General features: G+C 41.7%; 1 protein-coding gene across 1 annotated transcript in view; it reads left to right on the top strand.

The window, feature by feature from the left end:
- Positions 1 to 20,953, top strand: part of ENOX1 (ecto-NOX disulfide-thiol exchanger 1) — a 142,819-nt gene that overhangs the window by 32,874 nt on the left and 88,992 nt on the right. The window contains exons 3-5 of the mRNA XM_082486950.1: positions 2,441 to 2,614; positions 4,389 to 4,595; positions 11,376 to 11,609. Of these exons, the coding sequence (XP_082343076.1) occupies positions 2,441 to 2,614; positions 4,389 to 4,595; positions 11,376 to 11,609 (615 nt within the window). The remainder of the gene's footprint in view (positions 1 to 2,440; positions 2,615 to 4,388; positions 4,596 to 11,375; positions 11,610 to 20,953) is intronic.

Raw genomic sequence — 20,953 nt, 5'->3', positions numbered from 1 at the left:
GTTTCCTGTTGTTTCAGTTCGCTGCTTATGTAGAGAAGCTGAAACATATCTGTGTCTCGAAGGGAGAACAGCAACAGTTAAATACAACTTGTGACAGCAGTAACCAGATGATGATGTTTTTCCTTGGCTGTCACGTGGGACCTTAAAGATGCATGCAAGATGGGGAGAACCTGGCCTTCTGTCCGTCTTCTTTTACTTTTCAACCTGCTCCATCTTTGCCTCAGAATGCTGTGGGTCTACTATGGATATCGGATTTAATATGAAATTTCACGTCTGGCTAGCACTGTAGCTGATCCTGCGTTTGTCCCGAGGGATGGATGAGATGCCTTCCTCAGCATCTTTCCAGTGCCAGTTTTTCCCTGATCCTAGGAGAGGACCGGGATGCCACCGTGCGTCGAGTGCTGTTGTGCTGCTCCCCTTTGTGTGCCGCGGAGCTCTGCGGGCTGCTTTAGCGGCGAGTAGTGACGATGGACTTCCAGCCGCATCAGGAGCGTGCCGCACAGGATGGCCTGCTGTGACTGTCAGAAGTCTGACTTTTAAAAATGAGATCAAGCAAATTAGCATAGCCTAAGGACTTCTTTGAATTGTATGGTGCCCTTTCACCTCTGACTTTATCTCCCAGCAGTCACTACCCATGAATATTTAAGACGGCCACCACTGCATCCCGTAGAATAAATGACAGGCTCCGAGTTTCAAAGCTTAATCTGAAAAGCGAAGCATATACATCGATATTGAAAAAAAAAAGGCATCACACCCAGAGCAAATCCTTTTTCGTAAGCCCACTTATTAAAAAAAAATGTAATGTAATATCATGAGTTTTCATTAATACTAGTCCTCGACAAGCCTAAAGCAAATCCTCGCTTGCTGTGCGCTTGCTACGCTTGTTGTACAGAACTGCCTGAAAGCGATGAAGGCTCACATCAGTGCGTGGAGAGCAGGGAGCGCGCGGCCGAGACAGATACAAGCTCTATTGGAGTAGAGGTTCTCAATCCCCAGTTGTCTTTCCCGGAGAAAGTGATTGTGGATGTTGCACAGGAATCACAATGCTAATTTTCAGCCCCCACAGAGCGCTTCACACCCGCAAAATGCTATAAAAATGTGATCTACTGGTGAGGATTATTGTACCTGTTTTGCAGATGCAGAAATTAAGATACAGGAAGGTCAGTGTGCTGACCCAGGGCCCCATAGCTTCTCAACAGCAGATTTAGGATGAAGAAACAGGCCTCTCTGGTCACATTCCATTGATCTTGCTGCCTCGTAGCAAATATAGCTCAAATTTCCTAAATATATATATTAAAAAAAAAAAAAATCCTAGAGAAGTTGTTTCCCTCTTTGCTTCTTCAAAATAAACAAGCTCCCGAGCTACCAAACCCTGCGTTTACATGTATCATTAAATACTTTCCAGTTGCTAGTCAGAAAATTCTGCAGAAAACCTGTAGAACACCAAAGTAACTCTCTTCTTTTAAATAATTGATGATGCCAAATAGCAGCAGTGTTATGCCAACAAAGAGATCGGTCTCTCAAAATATTTTATTCATTATGCCTCAAGAAACCCAAAGCCTTGTTTTTAATGAAAGCAAATTTCTGAAGTTGGCTCTCAGTTCATCTGAAACATCTGCTTATTACAATTCTTGGTGTTACAGCACCGGTGCTCCCCAGTAAATCTTTCAGCTTTAAATAATACGTATGGAAGTCTTGGCAAAGAGATCAGGAAGGAGAAAGAGTTACATTTGCCAAATATGCATTTTACTTTATGGGGTTGCAGTGGTATATTTTAGTAATGCATGTGTTGAAGAGAAAGTACTAATCCGATTAAATAACAGGACAAGAAGGAATTGATTCCAAGGTTCAAAAATACCCCCTTCTGCACAGCTGAAACTTTATATTCCAGGGTAAAATGGTTAGAAGTCTTGGCTAACTACACTTCTATAAAACAGCCAGAAATGGATCTTTCTCTGTAGTGTTCGTAAATCAAGGTCACTTATGTGAGAAGGCTATGTTATGATAAATCCGTCTGACAATTAGATGGAGAGGGCATATCGACGTTAAATTATATTCTTTGTACACTCTGGTCAGAAGGCAATGTAAACACCACAGTAGCATTATGAAACAGAAAATTGCATTCCAGATAACAGATATTCATGGTGCGTGGTTTTACACTTTAATGTGCTGTGTTTAACTCAGTCATATTAATGTTTTAAATTATGTAACATTCCCTTCTCTATGCATAGTTTTTTTTTTCACTGAAAATGCACCTCTCTCCCTCTCTCCTCCCTATTGCTCTGCCTTTTCCCTTTTCCATCTTCCCTTTTCCACTCTCCTTTTTTTAACAGTGATGCTTGAAAAAAAAAGAAGCCTAAAGCGAAACTGTCTGTGCAAGAAAATAGTAACAAGTGGTTTCAAGATTTATAAGCCAGGATTTTATGTTATATATTTTCAGATTCAATCTGTGTACCAGGCTTTGATCCAAGCCTTAGCATGATGACTGGAATCACTCCGATTAACCCAATGATACCAGGCATGGGGTTAGTGCCGCCACCACCACCAACAGATGTGCCTGTAGTCAAAGAAATAATTCATTGCAAAAGCTGCACGCTCTTCCCTCCAAACCCAAGTAAGTGGATCTGATGAAAGAATGTTAGTTTCCTAAATACATTGCATGAAATATTTTTTTTTTATCTAATAAAAAATATGGGGTTTAAGTAGAACGCAGGCAAGTATGGTGTTTCTTTCTAAGGTCTTCTCTGTGTGTAAAGCGTGGTGTGGTATCAAAGCATGCTTATTCATCGCTGTAAGGTCACCTAAAAAAACCTACACAGTTTGTACAAAAAAGAAGAGTAATTACTTAAACAGAGATAGCAGAGCCCGAAGATCTCCACTTCTCATAGTAAAAATCTGTCCTTTCTTTAGAATAGAATGTCATAAAATATAACCATTACATGGTCCCGATCATCTCTATGCTCCCCTTCAGGTGCCCACAGTTATAGGGGACCAATCTGGGCTTGTGTCCCTGAACACAGGACCGAGCACCCAAACGCTGACTAGCTCTGGTGCCTACCTGGGGGAGATGGAGGGAAAGGGAGGCTACGGCTCCTCTCTTGCCATTTTTTGGGGGGGCAGCACGCCGATGAGCTGTTTCTCCTCTTTGAGAGCCAGGACCAGGCTTCCTTCTGCCGCCTCCTGGGACTTCGTGCAAATGGAACACTCTTCCCACTGAGCCACCAGCTCAGGCCCAAAGCCTCATTTTGTGTATGTTAGCCCCAGGAGTTTAGTTTCAGAGCCATCAGACCAGGGGCTTTCGCCATCACTGTGAAGACAAAAGAGAAAATTAGGCAAATAATCTGGTGCTCTGGATTTGCCGTGTACGCAGATCATGGTTTAATCAAACTGGCTGTGCGTGTGAATATATATATATATATCTGTATATTTTAAGGTTGTAACCCCATTTACTGTGTTAAAGGGCCAAAAACCTAAGTCATGTCAATCAGATTCCTTTGTAGAGAATTATTTTTAGAGGAATGTTCTAATAATCTACATATAACCAAGGTGAAGTATTATGACAGGGTGCATTTTTTATACAGCCTTCAAAAATTTAATAGTTTTCTGATTTAAGTGTGTGTATATTCTCTATATACATACATACATAAAAATAACATTTCTAGCCACTCCACCTCACGAGCACTTGTAAACAGCGAGGTTATCCTTCCCCCGTGCTGGCGTCCGCTCCATTATCTGGCAACAAGACAAAACAGATAACCGGCAGAGCATTTTCATCATGCTGTCACTTTGTTGTGTTTCCCACTTTGTTTTTCTGGGGTTTTTTTTTTTGCACTCTTGTACTCTGAGACAGAAATCAAATTACGCTGAGACCAGGGAAAGGTGTCCGTCCAGCCCGAGTGCCCGGGGTGGACGCAGCATGGGCTGGCGTGCAGAGGGCTCACGCGCTTGGCGAGTGTGGCGAGTGATGGGTATGAGCCAGAGATGGGGAAGTTCAAGCTTTGAACGTACTGCAGGAGTGCTTGAGATCTCTGCTCGGGGTCAAGTCAGTTGCAGAAGCTCCCCTGCTTTGAAAGAAAATGTTTTCTATTTTTTGTGTGACTGTGCAGGGAAATGAAAGGTCCTTTTAGACCTTACCGTCTGTCCTGGAGAACAACCCGCAGTGGCAGGAATTAATCTCTGAAACGCCACCTAAAACTTGAAAAGGTTTAGGTTCAAGTAATCAATTTTGGACAATCTCTGCAATATTCAATTATTTTGCTTCTCCCTCTCTCCCGCCTCCATGCTATGTCAAATAACCGTTGCTGCCCGGAACTGATTAGGGGAGTGAATAGAGCCAATGGATCAAAAGACAAATTTTGTATTCCAATGTGATTTCTGTTTTGACTTAGATCTTCCACCACCTTCAACAAGAGAGAGACCTCCTGGGTGTAAAACAGTGTTTGTTGGAGGATTACCAGAAAACGCAACGGAGGAAATTATTCAGGAAGTCTTTGAGCAGTGTGGAGATATAACAGCAATTCGGAAAAGCAAGAAGAATTTTTGTCACATTCGTTTTGCAGAGGAGTTCATGGTTGATAAAGCCATTTACCTTTCTGGTACTTCACATTCTTTAATGGATTTTCCTTGCTTCTCATTTGTATTTTGTGATGCTAATGTTTGCTTATTTTCTTAGCTTTTATCTCAGCAAGTCTTTCTTGAGCTCTGTGGCGGTAGCTTGGAGTGGCAAGGGGCAATTCTGTATTTCTCTGTGTCTGCCAAGACTTGTGCACCGTTTTGTATGTTGCTTACCCGGGAGCAATTTCCTGCCATCCTACAACAATGCAACAGATCCTGAAATTCACTACAGAACAATCTTATTTTCGATTTACACAGGTTTATATAGTTTTGCTCACAGGTTGTTGGAAAGAGGAGGGCACTAGGCCAGGAGCGCTGCTGTTTTCCAGTGCCAATTTCTCTGATAGGCTGGCAATTTCATTGGCATATTTTTATAGATTTGCAGTGCAGTCAGAATAAAGTCTGCCTTTATGCATGCATGTATTCAGCTACCGCATGGGTTAGATTCTGAGCCCCATCTGTAGGCTACGTCTGTTGCCTCCCAGGACAACGAGTGCCACAGAAACTCAGGTGTAAAATTTCAGAATCTCTTTTATTTTCCCACAAAGGAACAGGCAAAAAAAAAAAAAATATATATATATATGTATATATAAAATCCTTCTAACTCACCGGAAAAAAAAAAAAGAAAAAAGAAAAAAGATGAAAAACAATAAAAAAATTCTACTTTCACATATCAGGCTTCAGTGACTGTCAGTGCCCTCTTGAGGTTACGGGCTCCTTTCATATGAGGACTGGCTTCCTAACTGAGCCCTTCCTCACCTTTCTGAGCTGGATCCCATCCCCTGTATCTCTGTATCTCCACAGGCGGGTTCATCTCTCTTTCTGGGTCCTGGGGAGACCCACAAGTGTTGTTTTGCCCCCACAAGTGTAGAGGAGCAGTTTCAGTCCACATGCAAGGTATTCTTAAGTAGGGGGCCAAGGACCGCTCCTTGGCCAAGACCAGCTGACACAGACTGGCTTGAAGCCACCCATCCTGTGTAGGCTGACCTCGAAGGGACCCACTGGGACCACCCAAAATGGAACCTGGGAGGCAGCTAATGATTAGGGATACCTTGTTTGAGGTCCCGCCCTGACCATCTTCTATTTAGCAGTAAGGACATAACCTCAATGTCCTTAGATGTCCATAGGAAGCTCACACAGCTAGAAACAAGTGGTCTCTCAAATCACCATCTTTAAATGAAAGAAAAAGAAAGAAAGAGAGAAAAGAAAACATCTGAACTTTTGAAATATGTGGTCAGGAAAAACCGAGCTGCTTTGTTTCACAAAGGTTTATGTGTTTGGGTTTGTGTTTTTTTTTTCTAACTTGGCTGCTTGCTTTAAATATCTGAAGAACTACAGAAATTCGTGAGTTTTATGAGGTCTATATAAAGATTTCTTTGAAATATCACTGTATTTTCATGTTTCTTCCAGATCTTCATTCCGCACTGGTTTTTTCTTCCTTTTTTTTTTTTTTATTTTCACTTCATTTCCTCCTTCCTCCTCATTGTCTCTTCCCAGTCTCCATCATTCCTGTTGATTTGTTTATTTACTTTATTTCCATAACGCTGTAGTTCATTGGGATAGATTACAGGCATCGCAGTAGTAAGAAGCAGTAGCACATTTCTCACCTTCCAACTTCTCTCTAGGAGGGCCCCATCTCCGCAAGTAATGGAGCAGAGGAGGGGTGCACCAGATGCAGTAGGAGCTGGGGTTACTCTATATGATAAGCAAAAGAGTGGCAAGAAAGAGAGCAAAGAAGAGCTCAGAAACGTACAGGTTGCCACCCTGAGCCAGAACCAGTGTCCCTCTAGCTCAGTTTTCCGCTTCTCGGCAGTTGACTTCACCCTTTGCTTGACTCCAAGTCAAATTTTATTTTAATTTTGTATGCCTTAAATCCTGGAGGACTAGATTTGATGATTAGAGGTGGGAAATCCCCTCTGCTGCCATGTGCCCTCGTTCACAATGCACGAGGGCGCGCATGCAGAATAAGGGAAACGAGCAGAGATGGAGGTGGCCAATTCCAATCCTCATCCTTCCTCATCCTGAATTTTCCGCCAGTTTATTTCCAAGTTCCCGTTCCTCTCTCCTTCCGTTTCCTTTCATCACAGTCCCGCTGTTGTCTACGTTTCCTCTTACTGTCTGCTCCACAGACTCCTTCCCATCCGTCTTTTCCTCCACACCTTTTCTTTCTTCTAAAGTGCTGTACTTAGTGTCTCTGACCAGATCAGGGAAAGAACCAGTGGAGCTGATAGGGAGGAGGAAGAAAAGCAGGGGCACGCTGCAGCCAAGTTTCGCTTCTTTTTGCCACCAGCACTGAACTCTGCAGATGAAACAGGGACCACTGACTGTCCCCCACCACCGCTAAGCAGGGAGGTCTGGCAATGGGCAGGGACATGTTTTATTTGTACTGAAATATTGGGGCTTTTTAACCAGTCTTTATTCCACTCTCAAACATAATGTATTCTGAAATGGTGGGGATAAAGGATATCATTAAGGCATTTTCTTTTCCCTGTAATAGACAAAAGACATCTACAAACGGAATTTGTGGTTAATACAGTATGCGTGTTATATTAGGGGAAAGTTATGCTTTTGATATTTGTAATATAATGGTAATTTTGTCTACCTAATCAGTTTTATCTGTCTACCCCATCTAATCTCATCAAACTTCTCATTTATCCCATGCTTATCATCAGAATAGTGCAAGTGATTACAAAATCCATCAAGTAGTTTAATCACTGATTTTTTTCCTTTTTATTCCCAAGTAAACATGTATGAAAAGGAGACTGGGAGGTGGGTAGAAGAATATGATAAAAAAGTTGACTTGAGGAAGGGCGGTTTTCATTTAGCCCTGAAAGTTATATTTTGATCTCCTGAGGAAAAGACTTTCTAAAATCACCATACCAGCCCATGAGAAAGCTCTTTCTCCAAACTGCTTTACTCTTGTGGCTGACAATTCAGTAACTCCTGCAAGTATTGATGGCCCTGGACTTGAAAATATGGGACAAACAGGTGGCTTGAGACAGACCTGTTTATACCCTGAAAGCCTGTGTATGCATTTTTCCTGTGCTGACATTTTCCCCATGAGTTTCCATTTAGTACTGTGTACTGGTTTTATTGTATGTTCTTGCTGATTGTCATCAACACTCTGATCTAGATCCCCAGTTAGAGAGCAGCTATTGGCCGGTCCCCAGTATAGCAACACTCAAAGGTAAGTCAACCCACAGAGTTTTGACTAGACCTGTGATATGGAAATACCGTGTTTGATTTTTATTTAGCACCCTCATTAATTTTTCCTGTTGCTGCTCCTTTAAAGTGAGGATCTTGGCAAGTTCCCAAAGTCTTTTCCTCTGCCATTGTGTGTGAAACTCAAATTAAAAATGACAAGCCAGGCACACAGTTAGCGCTAGCTGCAGTCCTGAGCAAAGAGATGGGGAAAAAGGTCTGCGAGGGCAATTCGTTACCCATGCGTGAAGGGGAGGCAATGGCAGGTGGTTCTTTCATACATTCAAATTCCCTTGAACATCAATAAGGAGACATGGTATTGGAAAAGAACAAGGCTCCCAGCTACCCCAGAGCTCCGAGCTTCCATCCCAAATGGATGCCTGAGGATCCCATAGACAAAACAGGACCTTCCGGTTGTGCACCCCTTGCTACGCAGCATCTTGCTGGCCATCAACCCATCAAGGAGTCTGTTCTTTGTTGGCCAGGCCAAGGGTCCTGTAGTGTCTGCAAAGCCGGATTTAGGAGGGTGTGAGAAGCCATGCCAAAGGCGTTTGCTGTTTTTGTTAAGGGAAAGATGCCAAGCCCTGAACAATCCGATCTGGCTTTGAAGTTTACCCTGCTCTGAGAGGGAGATTGGACTAGGAGACATCCGAGGTCCCTTTCGACTCAGGTTATTCTAAGTTTCTGTGCTGGTGGAAACCACCTGGCTGACTGACCACCTTCAGTCTTAAGAATTAAATGACCAGTCAGATTTTTTTCAGTGTGATTCATGGGCAATTTAAAAAATCTGTTAATCTGGAGACACTTAAACCGGTTACCTAAAGGGAACCATTTGTCCAGTGCTACACAGGTTACTGGGTTTTGAACTGTAATTTACACTGTTCAGTGGTTTTTTTTTTCCATTTACTTCAAAAACGAGGGACACTTTAATAAAAGCTTTGCTGGTGCACATGCCACCTGTAGATGCACAGTCCTTTTCATTAGTGCTTTATTCAGATTAAGTGGGGCTTTGAGGTCCGTCGGAGTCTCGCATCCTGCAGTGCCGTGTTTCTCCCTCTGTCCGTGCCCAGCGTGCTTCTGCCGACGGAGGCGAAAGATGGAGGAGAGGAAGAGAAGGCCGTGTCTTCCTGGAAAGTACAGCCCAGCTGGGAGATCTAATTTTAGGTTCACGAGACCTGGCACCTTGGCAGTGTCCTTTCACATTGCTGATAACGCTGTTTTGGCACACAGCAATCACCGTGTGAGGAATGCAGCTGGCGAGTCGAACTGGGTGGGGGGATTTAACATTTGTCACGGTTATCAGGGTAGCTGCACCACTGACCCCTTTTGGCTGACCCCTTTGTGCCTACACCTCTGTGGATAAAACCACATAATTACCCCCTCATTAGTTCAGGGCCCAGCTTTGAAAGGTCACCCACACTCTTCTTCTATTATGTCTCACTGTATATGGTGTGTCTGTAACTCTTCCCTTCGACACCTTGTGACCAGAGCTACATATATGACCACAAACAGCCTTCTGGGGGCAAAAAAGTAGTGTTTACTCCTCTGAGCAAGAGAAAGCAGAGCAAAATAAAGGGGGCTTTAAAATAACAAACAATCCCTTCATTTGCCTCTCTTGCAATATTCAATTCTTCTTCACCCCAAGCTTGTGAATCTTGGAGAGCAGATCTGGCAGGTTCCATGGAAGTTTTTGATGCCTTCTGGCTTTGAAGAACCTCTGAAACACTTAGCTCGAGTTCTTCACCTGCGTTTGGGCTCCTTGCTGAAAAATGAAATGCATACCTCTTCCTCACTGACAGGCTACTTAGCTGAACTCCACAAGATGTTTGAAAGGAAAATGTCAGATCAAAAGGCACACGGATTGTTGGGGGTTTTTTTGGGGAATCACTACATATATAGATATTCAATGTCTTTGAAGCTATTGTAGCATATGTGCTGTAGTACAGACCGTCCCTTGTATTCATACAGCAGGATGTTTTTCCAGCAGTAAAACAAACAGAGTATGCCTAGATACACATTTTTTCCAAGATGTTCCTAATCTGCTACACAAGTCTTAGTTTTGCTGTCCCTGGAGAGGGTTCAAAACTGACTTTTAACCATGGTGGTGAGGTGCTGAAGCTCTCCAAACCACAGGCAAACCATGAGACTGACAAATAAGTTCTCTTGGGTTGCTGTTGAAAAGCAGCAAACACCATTTTTCCTGCCATTTTGAACAGGAGTTTCCTGTCCCTGGAGTTGTTACACAGCGGTTGTAGCAGTGTGTTTCTGAAGAGCCTCCTATGTTCCAGCTCAGCACAGGGTTCATCTCCGCAGCATCCCGTGATTTGAGAAGTCTCTGCTGGGCTGCTCTGCTGCTGAGGCTACTGCAGCGGGTTGGCATGGAGAAATTAGATCTAGTCCTGTGCAGACTGATTAATTTTACCTGCATCTGAAGGCTCTGTTTGCAGCTTTCTACATAGTGTTTTCTCACACTTTCTCTGAATCGGCATTTTAAAAGTGCAAGGAAATTCTCTGTGAGTATCTTTCAGCCTTGGAAATAAAACTTGAAAGAAGATAGGTGCCCAGCATATGTTCTTCCACAGTATGGTCACGAAAAGCTCCTTTTGTAGCTTTGGCATGATTTGTTTGTCCTCTGGCAGCAGTCAAGGGTTTCAGTGCAGAGCAGGGCCCTGTTGTGCTGCTGCATAGCCCTGGACTTAAAGCCTTTGCAGTCCGCTAACTTTAGCTTATGATACATTGACCAAATTATGAGTATGAAGAACATCCCTAAAGGTGAGGCACAACAGGTTTCATTATTTGTTCCGAAAGGAGTCTCGCAAATGTCTAATAAATCCATCCTCACTTTTTAAATTACTTTAAAGAATTCTGCACTCAGTTCATTCGTAGGTGGTTTATATTTGCTGCCAGATCATTTCCAGTGGGGAATTGGGAAGTAATGTTTGCAGTTGTAAAGCCTCAAAATTTGAGATCTAGCATCAGTGTAGTTATGGCACCACCCTCTTTGTGGCACAGGAATTTATGTAGCACAATTTTCTCGTTCATCTGCAGTCATATATTTTTTTATAAAATTCAGCCTTTCCCCATACTTCCAATTCCTTTGGCAGGCAGGAGAAAAGCACTAAATTGTGCTCTTTGTGTTGAGATCTCAACAGGATCAGGGGAAGAAGGACTCTACATTTAGACCAAAACAGATCCTTTTTTAGTAGTTGTTTTTTGTTTAGCTGGCCTTTGCACTTATAAAGGTTGGGAGTATCAAGTAGAAAAATTACATATTTTGAGAGACTTCTAAACAGGAATGTAGATTCCTTACCTTTGGGTCGACTTCTCAGCTCATCTACTATGTTGATAGGTGATGCAGAAAACTGCAAGGAAAAATGAGTGGATGAATATTTATCTTCCTGTGAAAACACAATGATCGATAGATCCTGTGTAGATATGTGGGAATCTGTTAATGTATATTTTTACTTAGCTGCGCTTGAGGGGAAAAAAAAAAAAGAAAAAAAGAAGAAGAAAAAAAGCAAAGTCCTCCTGCAACAGTTAGTTCTGCTTGTTGATTTCAGGTTACCGCATGAGATTAGGATCTAGCACAGACAAAAAGGATTCAGGTCGCCTTCATGTTGATTTTGCTCAGGCAAGAGATGACTTTTATGAATGGGAATGCAAACAAAGAATGCTGGCCAGAGAAGAACGCCACAGACGCAAAATGGAAGAAGACAGACTGCGCCCTCCTTCTCCTCCGGCAATAATGCATTATTCTGAACACGAAGCTGCTTTGCTGGCTGAAAAATTGAAAGGTAAGCAGCATTTGATACTTTTCAGTGTATTATTCCTTAAGAGCAGGAGTCATCCAGAAGTCAGAGCAGGGGAGCTGATTTCTCTCTGATGTATTTCATTACTTGCCCTGTTAACTTTCCCCCATTTCTCTGCCATTTCTATGCCAATGGTAATGATACTCACCCACCTGCTAGAAATGTATAACATCTGTCCATCTACCTGTGCTTTAACAGCCAAAACACAACCTTCAGAATACTGCAGTGGGTTTTTTTCTGTTCAGTTGCTGTCATCATCTACCTTGGAAATGCTCTCATGATAAGACAACCTGTTAGAAACATCCTTCCTGTTGAAGGCCTTATTCTTAAAATGACTTTATTCCTTGACTGACGTGTTACCACATTGCATGCATGCGACTGTCCCAACTCCTGCCATTTAAATTGCCCTCATGAGCTGCATTTTAACGTGCCCCTCAGATGCAGTGGTACAACTTATCTCTGACACACGCCATCCATTCTTTCATTCCCTCTTTCGGGTTAGAATTACTTGTGCAAGATAGCGTCTTGTTTTGGTATGCGTTCGCTTGCTTGTTTGCTTTTTTCTAGGTACACTTACCGAGTTAATATTTTTCAAGGGTGCAGCTCGAGGATTCCTGTCTTTAATAGTTAACATAGAAAGTAAAAAGAAAAAAGAAAGTATTCATAGTAAAGTAATTTAAAAAAAAAATGAAGCAAACAACTCCTCACACCCCTTAGAGCTGTATTTGTTTTCATTAAGTGTTTAGCAATTGTATTTGGCATTCTTTCCCCGTGCGGTGGCCAAGCACGTTACTTTACTGTGTGCCAGGTCACAAGAAACTGCGAGCCTTGCCACTGTTTCGGAATTACCCAGATTAGACTTAGACTATCTAGCTGTCAACACACTGACTCCTGTTCGAACTGTGAAACACGTTTGGGAAGCCGAAGAAGGACAGTGCAAAGTGTTGCATCCTTGGAGCATGGAGCAGAGATGCACCCTACTGTCTCTTTGAGTACTGCATTGGTCACTTTTGTCGCTGTTACCTCGGTCTGTTGTTAGTTTGGCTGACCGATATTCTCACCACATACACTCCTCTATTAAATAATTCATTAAGTAACTGGGAGATAGGTAAAATAACCCAGATGGATTGAGAGAACAGCAGAAAATCAGGAAAGAGGCCCAAATATAAGAATTTTTAATTCTTACCTAGCTTCCAGTCCATCTCCTCTAGAGGTTATACAATACAATACAATACAGAGACTTAGATTAATCTATTCCCAGGATCTGTTTTCAGTTGAATAGTTTAGGAGTTACTCTTTTATAGGGAAGTTATTCTTTATGTAGTAAGGCCTAGAGGTTTCCTGAACTAAGCCAGAAAATGCAAGAAGTCTGGACAATTTCTTCCGTATGGCTAGCCATTGCTTGAGGCAGCCGAATGTGGGTTTTTGCAAGATGTTTAAGATGTCTATATTTAGAAGGGTTTTTCTTTGCATTCTGGGAAGTTTCCATACCTAATTAAAACTTATTCCAAGCATTTAGATCTTTGGTTCTCCTGAGGGACTTTTGACCAGAGCTTGGCATATATGCACAAATTTAATAGAGAAATATTTTGAGCACGATATGTACCAACACCATGTGCATGTCTATTGCTCTGGAAATAAAGATAAACTTTCAGAAACACACTGAATTAAATATAATAAATTAAGAAACTAAAATGATAAGTTTGTTTTTTATTGGATAAAAAGTCATTAAAATCCAGCAAAAGAGCATATTGCAATTTGTAAAACTTTGCTAATTAGCAGTTGCCTTCTAGTGAGATTAATGGCACCAGCCCTGGATCTCTATAGATTTTTGGGGGTGGAGAATGCAAAGAAGCCCTCTCTCGTCTCACTGGTCATGGCTTGTCTCCTGTACTAGGTACAGAAAAGAAAGCAGAGGTGGGGTTCTGTCATTATACTGGTCTGCTTTACCTTTCCTATGGAATCATAACCAATTATCTATAAGGCAGTGGGGTAGAACATTATGGCCTCCTTTGGGCAACATGGATTCACCACATAAGCCCTTTGTGACATCCTAAAAACAGAAGTAAAGCAACACTAAAAAAACTTCTTTAACTCTGGCAAAGGGCAGTTCATGTCATCGTACATTCACAATCTAAATGTGGACTTCAGTGAAGCTAACAGAAGGTATATATGTACACACACATACACATATACATACATACATATATATATATATAAAACCTTGGGTCAAAATCTCAGGTCTCTGGATAATCACCAGATTCACATTGCTTCAGAAGCCTGGACAATTCATCCTAAAGAAAAGAAGGATCGAAACATATCTGCTCTTGGCGGGATTTACCTTGAAAGATGCTTTGCAGTTGTTTTCTTAAGGAAAGTCATGACCTCCCCATGGTACCCACTTCAAAAGACTCCTGAGCTCTCTTGCCAGCTCATGAGACAGAGCTGCAGATGCCCAGCGTGCAGGTTTCAGCTCCTGCGGTGCCTCCAGAACTTCAGTGAGCAACACTAGCTGAAAAGCAGGCCAAAATAGCTAAACATCTGTCATCCCAAGATACTGCTTTGCAATCACAGATGTAGACAACTTGGTCTTAATCCAAACAACTTTTGGTGTCAAAATAACCTTGGAAATTCCTGACAGCAAGGAAATGTGACCGTGAGCAGAGATGAACTAGGCTCATCAGCCAGTCCCCTGTTGTGGTCTAGATATTTATTGAGTCTATAACAGAGGTGACAATATCTTTTTTCACCTTCTGCAAACTGCAACATAAGACTTAAAGAAATCATTGTTTTTGTGTACCAGACTTGGCTGGAAACTCTTGCCCCAGTGTTGTCAGTATATTCCAATTCCTCTCATGTGCTGAAGTCAACAGTAACTGCCGTAGAGGAGAGTGGGTGAGAGAGTATAGAGAGATCTTTTATGCCAGTTGGAAACTAAAGTTCATTATAAAATTTCAGCCAGGTGGTCTCTACTGGTATGGAGCTTCATAGAAAAAAAAGAGCTGGTTTCTCAAACTGCACTGCCTGGTGACTGGGGCTGGGAACTCTCTGCGTATGAGGCCTTCCACACCTCCAAGAGCATGAGGGTTTATGACTTGCTGTCCATTCCCTGCTCTCTGTGGACTCTCATATCCCTTCATATCTGCAAAGAACTTGGTTTGAACACTTGATTTATGCAGAAATAAGGGAAATCCATCAAACTGTGGACCAGCGCAATTTTTCACCACTTTCCATTTTAGACTGTGGCAGACAGTGCTGTTTTGGGGTATCTTTCCCTTTGCCTTTGCCTTTGCCTTTGCCTTTGCCTTTGCCTTTCCCTTCCCCTTCCCCTTCCCCTTCCCCTTCCCCTTCCCCTTCCCCTTCCCCTTTGCCTTCCCCTTCCCCTTCCCCTTCCCTTTCCCCTTCCCTTTCATTTTCATTTTCATTTTCATTTTCATTTTCATTTTCATTTTCATTTTCATTTTCATTTTCATTTTTCCCTTTTTCCTTTTTCCCTTTTCCTTTTTCCCTTTTCCTTTTTCCTTTTTTTGTCCATTTAGGTCTTCAGGGTCCTGCAAATGAAATCCTTCATAACTTTTTCCTTGCTAGCAGTGTAGATATTTTTTTCTGCACCTTTCATCTTGTTCGCCAAGAGTATATTCACTTTTCTTTTCTGTAAGTGCTTTTGATGTTGTTCCTCTCCCTGTCCACCTATGGTGCTTTGTTATTGCCACTTTTCACTGTGGGGCAGTGGCATATTGCCAGTATCTTGGGTGTAGGTCTCATGGATTTGAGCCTGTAGCTCTAAAAATATAGGCCTACACTACTAACTCTCATTGATTTAACATTTTTTTGAGCTGCTGGACATCAATGAAAATTTGCTAGTGATGTTGTCTGCTGGTCACAACCAGAGCCAAAAGGAGAAAATGCCAAGGAGATGATAGTTCATAAAAGAGGAGATTTCCTGCATTGGAAAGATGACTTGTCACAAAATATTTGATTTAAATTTGTTTCCTGCATTCTCGTGAGAGAGTCCCACTTTCCATGAGTCCAGCACATGGAAGGCAGAAGAGACCTGAGCCTGGATTATCAGAATGAAATGAGCTGCAGCATTCAAACTACATGGGTAACATGGGGAAGAACATCAGCTTCTTCTCATACCAGGGCTATGCTGGTTTGTATGCTGATCAGTTTTAGGTTTGTACCACACATTTTATGTTGCAAGGTGGTTGGAAAAATAAAACCACTGTTTAATTTTGCATGACAAGTTATTTTTGTTTGGGTGGGTTTTTTTGACCTCCCAAACCGCTAACTTTTTCAAAAGGTACTCTTCAAATCTACTTTTTGATCCAAATATTCGAAAATTTGTCATGACATTGCAAATAGTTTCATCACACCGTTCTCGGCTTGCCTCGTAAGAAGATTACAGCTAAGTGTAACTCGGGCTAATGAAACTTCTGGCCTCCTTTCTGGCATCCTCCTGCCTTAAGTGAAAATCTGTGTTTCCTTGAGGAAACATCTCAATAAATTCATAGATGTGAATTCTGGGAAACCAAGGTCTTTTATAGTGAAGTGTAAATGTGAGTTGCCTCCTGTAATAGCCTTTAAGAATAGACCCTGGGTTCTTGTTCTGACAAAACCGGCATAATATTGTGTCTTCCGCTATTACATTACAAAAATGTGACCTTCTTGTCTTCTGGTTCATTGCAGCATTTTGTTTGGTGTGTGTCTTTGAGATTGTAATTCCTTGGTATTAAATCAGGTGTGTTATCACTGCACAGTGAGATGTGTCGGTAGATATTTAGGATCAAATTTGCATACTCTGCCATCTGTTTTCTTGGGTGCTTTATAAACGGTTGAGTAATGTGGTGCCCAGACCACCACACAACTGGAGATAGGCTGAACCTTTTATCCTTAAGTGGAACACTGCTCTGTCAGGTGCATTGGAACAAAACATTTTAATCTGTGTGCTTATGACATTTGCGTTTCAAAGCAGAATTTCTAACATTATGGAATTCTTAATTCAAGCATATCTGTACCTAATGGTATCATATTCAGAAATCACTTCTTGCAAATAAGCTCCTTTAAAATACTACATCTGTCTTGTTTGCTGCAGGTAGTTCAATAGTTCCACCATCTAACAAAGACTTCTCTTCTTATCTGATTATCTGTTTTTTAAATATTTTGAGCAAAGGAAGCATAAATATCTTCAAGTTATATACAATACCCTGGAATTTACCTCCCTTTTAAATATAGTGTTTCTTTATGAAGGCAGGGAAGTTATTCATGTGGTTTTCCATTAAAAAAAAAAATAATTTGAAAAAATGAGAAGCTGCTTCTTTGCCAGGCACTGTATTATCCCCTGAAGAGAGAACAGATTGGAAATTTAAATAAATAGATGGCAGTTACAGTAGAATGAACTAACCGGGGATGCATCTTGTGCAAGATTCAGGTAACATCAAGCCTGACAATCTCAACCCTTGCACATCGTTTGAAATATAAACAACATTTAATTGCTTGGGAAATAGGATATTTCACTGAGAAGAAAACCACGGTGCTTTCATTATCACTCTGCGCTCGAGAGCCAGACTTGCGGAGCGCTGCAGAAGCAGTGCGGTTATCCAGAGAGGCAAATCTCACGCAGAAAGGATTGAATCCAGTGCAGGGCTACGTCAGAAGGGGAAGCAAAGCTGAGATCCTCCGAACAAATCCAATGAATGCCAGGTTTAATTGCTGCTGAAAGACTCCAGACCTTTTTTTAGCACGATCTTTTTTTTTTATTAGTAGTATATCAGGACAGAGCCCTACAACAGACATGTTTCGGCGCTTCAGCATCAAATCTGTTCACTCACCCTTCCCGTTTTTAGATCATCATTTTCTCCTTCCTTCTTCCATATGCTGCTGACATCTGCTGTGACACAATACATCTGGCTCCGAGAGCCTCGCACAGGGGCTGTGAGCAGGCACGGTGCGAGGGCACTTTTCTCTGCTGGCAGAGGTGGGTTCAGCTATCGGCAACCTGGTAACCCAATTCCCTGGGCACCTCCCTCCGAAAGCCTACAAGAAGTACGTTCGCTGTTAAGTGCATTACTAAAAGTGTCCTCCTTCACCTAATCTATATTGTATCAATGCAAATTTTAAGGTTTTGATATAAGCCCACTTGATTAAATGTACCGCACGGCAAAATGACTTGCGTTAATTACTAAGAACGGGGAAATTGCAGCGCACTGATCTGAAAGGCTGTGGGGTGATTTTGAGGAATAGGGAGGAAACTCAATACCCTCATAATTACTTTTTATTGGAAGTAATGGCATACACAGGATAAGATAATGGGTTCCTGCATCTCGCGTGAAACACCCACCTCTGGAAGAATCTTGTGTGATTTAATTTGGAAGAAAGAGTTTGATGATACAGAGGGGAGAGAGTACCTTTTAAGATATCTTTTAGTAAACTTATGTGCATATTTTTATCAAATCTAGTTTCAGCTAGTCATTTATTACATAACTGGAAAAGTTTCTTGGTTATAGCATACAGTTAAGGCTATTAAAGAAATAGCAAGGTGGATATTAATCATTCTTTAAAATAACCCTTTGGCAGTAAGAATTTATATTCCCTGGTTCTCACTTATTATGCAGTGCCATTGGGTTAAAAATGTTATTAATCCCAAAAGTACAAGACTGATGTGTGTGTTGCATGGCACAATTATATAAGGTGTCTGAGCAGGGGAAAAAAAGAAGGTGAGGGTAGTAGCTGAAGAGTTGTGTTTCTAGGTCAGTGGCAGGCACTCTGTGCAGGAGAAGCTCTTAAGCCAAGAGAAAAATAGGTCGTCATTGTGGTACCAAAAGTGGCGTGTGCTGGGAAGCAAATTGTTCCTGATGCACAGGGGAGATGGGCTGAACCTGCTGATGAGAGAGGTTAGCGAACCTTTTCCCTGACCTGATTCACCCACAGCAGTCACCTGCGGTGATTTATTATTTTTCCGTATTGAATTCAGTGTTTGTAGTTTAGAAATCTTGGTTATAGTCTAATAAATTATTAAATCAGATTAACAGTAACCTTGGCCGTACGTCCTCCCCTGGCTGCAGTTATGTGAAGAAGTCAGCATCCTGAACTGGCCACTACCGCTTCCCTGTAATAGCTGGACTGGGCTCAGTTTGACAAACTGGAACTGGGGTATGATCAGACGAGCAGCTCCAGGCAGACCTGAGGGCAGCGTAACCGTAAGCACAGGGTTAGTGCTGAGCAGGTGGGGATGGGGAAGAGGACACGACATCTTCCAGTGTCCCAGCTACAGCTGACAGAGCACAAGCTGTCAGTCAGAGTCAAATAGATGGGACATATCCCGTGACTTGTCCCCTCTCTATATGCCCTGCAGCATAGTCGTTCCCAGTGCTTACAATAATGCCTTCAAGAGGTCTTTCTTAACTGGACTTCTAGTGGTCTGGTGGACTGGTCTAGTGGTGCTATGCAGAACTTAGCATAAGGGCACACCTAACCCTTCCCATCTTACAGAAGGGCTAGAGGAAAATGAGATCAGTAATGCAACCCAAAACATACACAGCCAGCACAGGAGCTTTCAAGGTGTAGTCATCAGGATAAAGAACAGCAGCTCTGTCTTTTCAGCATCTCCTTCCAAGCCATGGAGGTTGCATTAGGGGGAGCAAGATTAGGGACAAGAGATAGTACGCACTGACTGTGGACAACACCATGGCCCATAGGACAACATAGAAGGATTGCTGTGATTTAGACAGGCTCCAAGTGTTGTGTGAATTCTCTCTGATGATACTTTTCAAACGTTTGAGAATGTCCAGGGTTGGGAAGATACTAACAAGGCTAAAAGCAACTGTAGCCCAGTGTTTGATCTTGTCCTAGCTAGAATTCCAGCAGACAATGTCACTCAAAATACAGAAGTATAAAGTTAGCTATATTTGTAATATATCTATAATATGTATAAATATATAAAAATATATATACATTTTATATATTTTATATATATAAAAATGTAAAAAGCACAGTAGTAAGAGTGTTTGAATGCCTGGCTTTTTCGTCGCTGCCTAGAGTGATGGATTAGTCTATCTCCTTTCTAATGGCTAAGGTCTTAGACGCCATCACCCAAGTTGTGAAAGCACCTTATGGAGGTGCTTAACATTGAGAGATAAATAGTCACAACATTTCAGATTACTCTAAGCTGAATTCTGCCCTGTGTTACACCAGGGAAACACCATAAACTGAGAGTAAAATCTCTGTTTCCAACACTTTTTCCCAGTATTCCATTTTGTAGCAGTTCTTGTCATAGTTTTTTCTGTTTAAAAGTTTATGCCAGTTGGGGTTGCTTAGAGGTGGTCAAATTACCACCAGAAAAATGCAAAATGTTTGTCAACAATTATTCTTTTTTTTTTTTTTTTTTTAATAGAAATATCCCTGTTGACAATTTCCCAGCCAGCTCTAGGGATGCATTTTCTTTTCTTTCTATTTCATTACAACTAAGCTGTGAGCTAGGATTTAAGTGCCAAATATCTTCAGATGATATAAGAGGAATTTGAAATATCTTATCTCTAGAGGGCTGTGATTGAGTCTGGCAGCACCTGGAAATCTCTATCGACAGGCACCCGGCAAGCCATCCTCAATAGATGGGTAATATTAAAGCGACATGGTGTGCACCACAGCTTGCAGTACAACTGAAAACCCAAGGCAGGTACACAAATGCTGTGTAACTGGTGCACTTGTGTAAGGGTTGGGACTACTCTGACCAAATGTAGACGTCTGTTGGAGAGATGTCGATGTATGAACGGGTCACCCCAGGCTCCCTTTACAGCTGGTTGAGGGAAGCAGGTGCTTCTGGGGCACAGTTCACCTGTGCCCTCAAAAAGACAGCTAAAACAGGACTGATGAAGCCTCTCGGACAAGTGTCCGTCTCTTTCCATTGACTGCACCACGAGCCTGGGGTTAGTAAATCAGATGTTGAAATAAAGGAGACTAATCCTACCTTATTTGCTTAAAACATGCTGTAACTGGGAGGAGAAAAAAGCTTTAACTGCAAGAAATAATTTGCTGTGTGCTCATTTTAGAAGAACAATTACGTATGGGAGCATGTCTTATATAAAGGAATTTATTTTAAGAGTATGTTTTAAAACAGTTTATATTTATGTGCATCCTACCACAAGGGAATAATTTTGAACAGAATTAGGAGTTTTGTTTTATTTTTTTAATGAATGGCTGCAATCATAAGGCAGTTCATGCTCTGCTTAAATTAGATTCCATTGCTGCGTTTCTTCTACTATTTGTCTACTAAATAAAAAATAAATGAACAATCTGGTATAAAAACCTGATTTTCCAAGTGAACCTCCGAT

This window comes from Vanellus vanellus (genome assembly GCF_965231255.1).
Source record: "Vanellus vanellus genome assembly, chromosome: 1".
Classification (NCBI taxonomy): domain Eukaryota; kingdom Metazoa; phylum Chordata; class Aves; order Charadriiformes; family Charadriidae; genus Vanellus; species Vanellus vanellus.
This window is presented reverse-complemented; position numbering and strand designations above follow the sequence as displayed.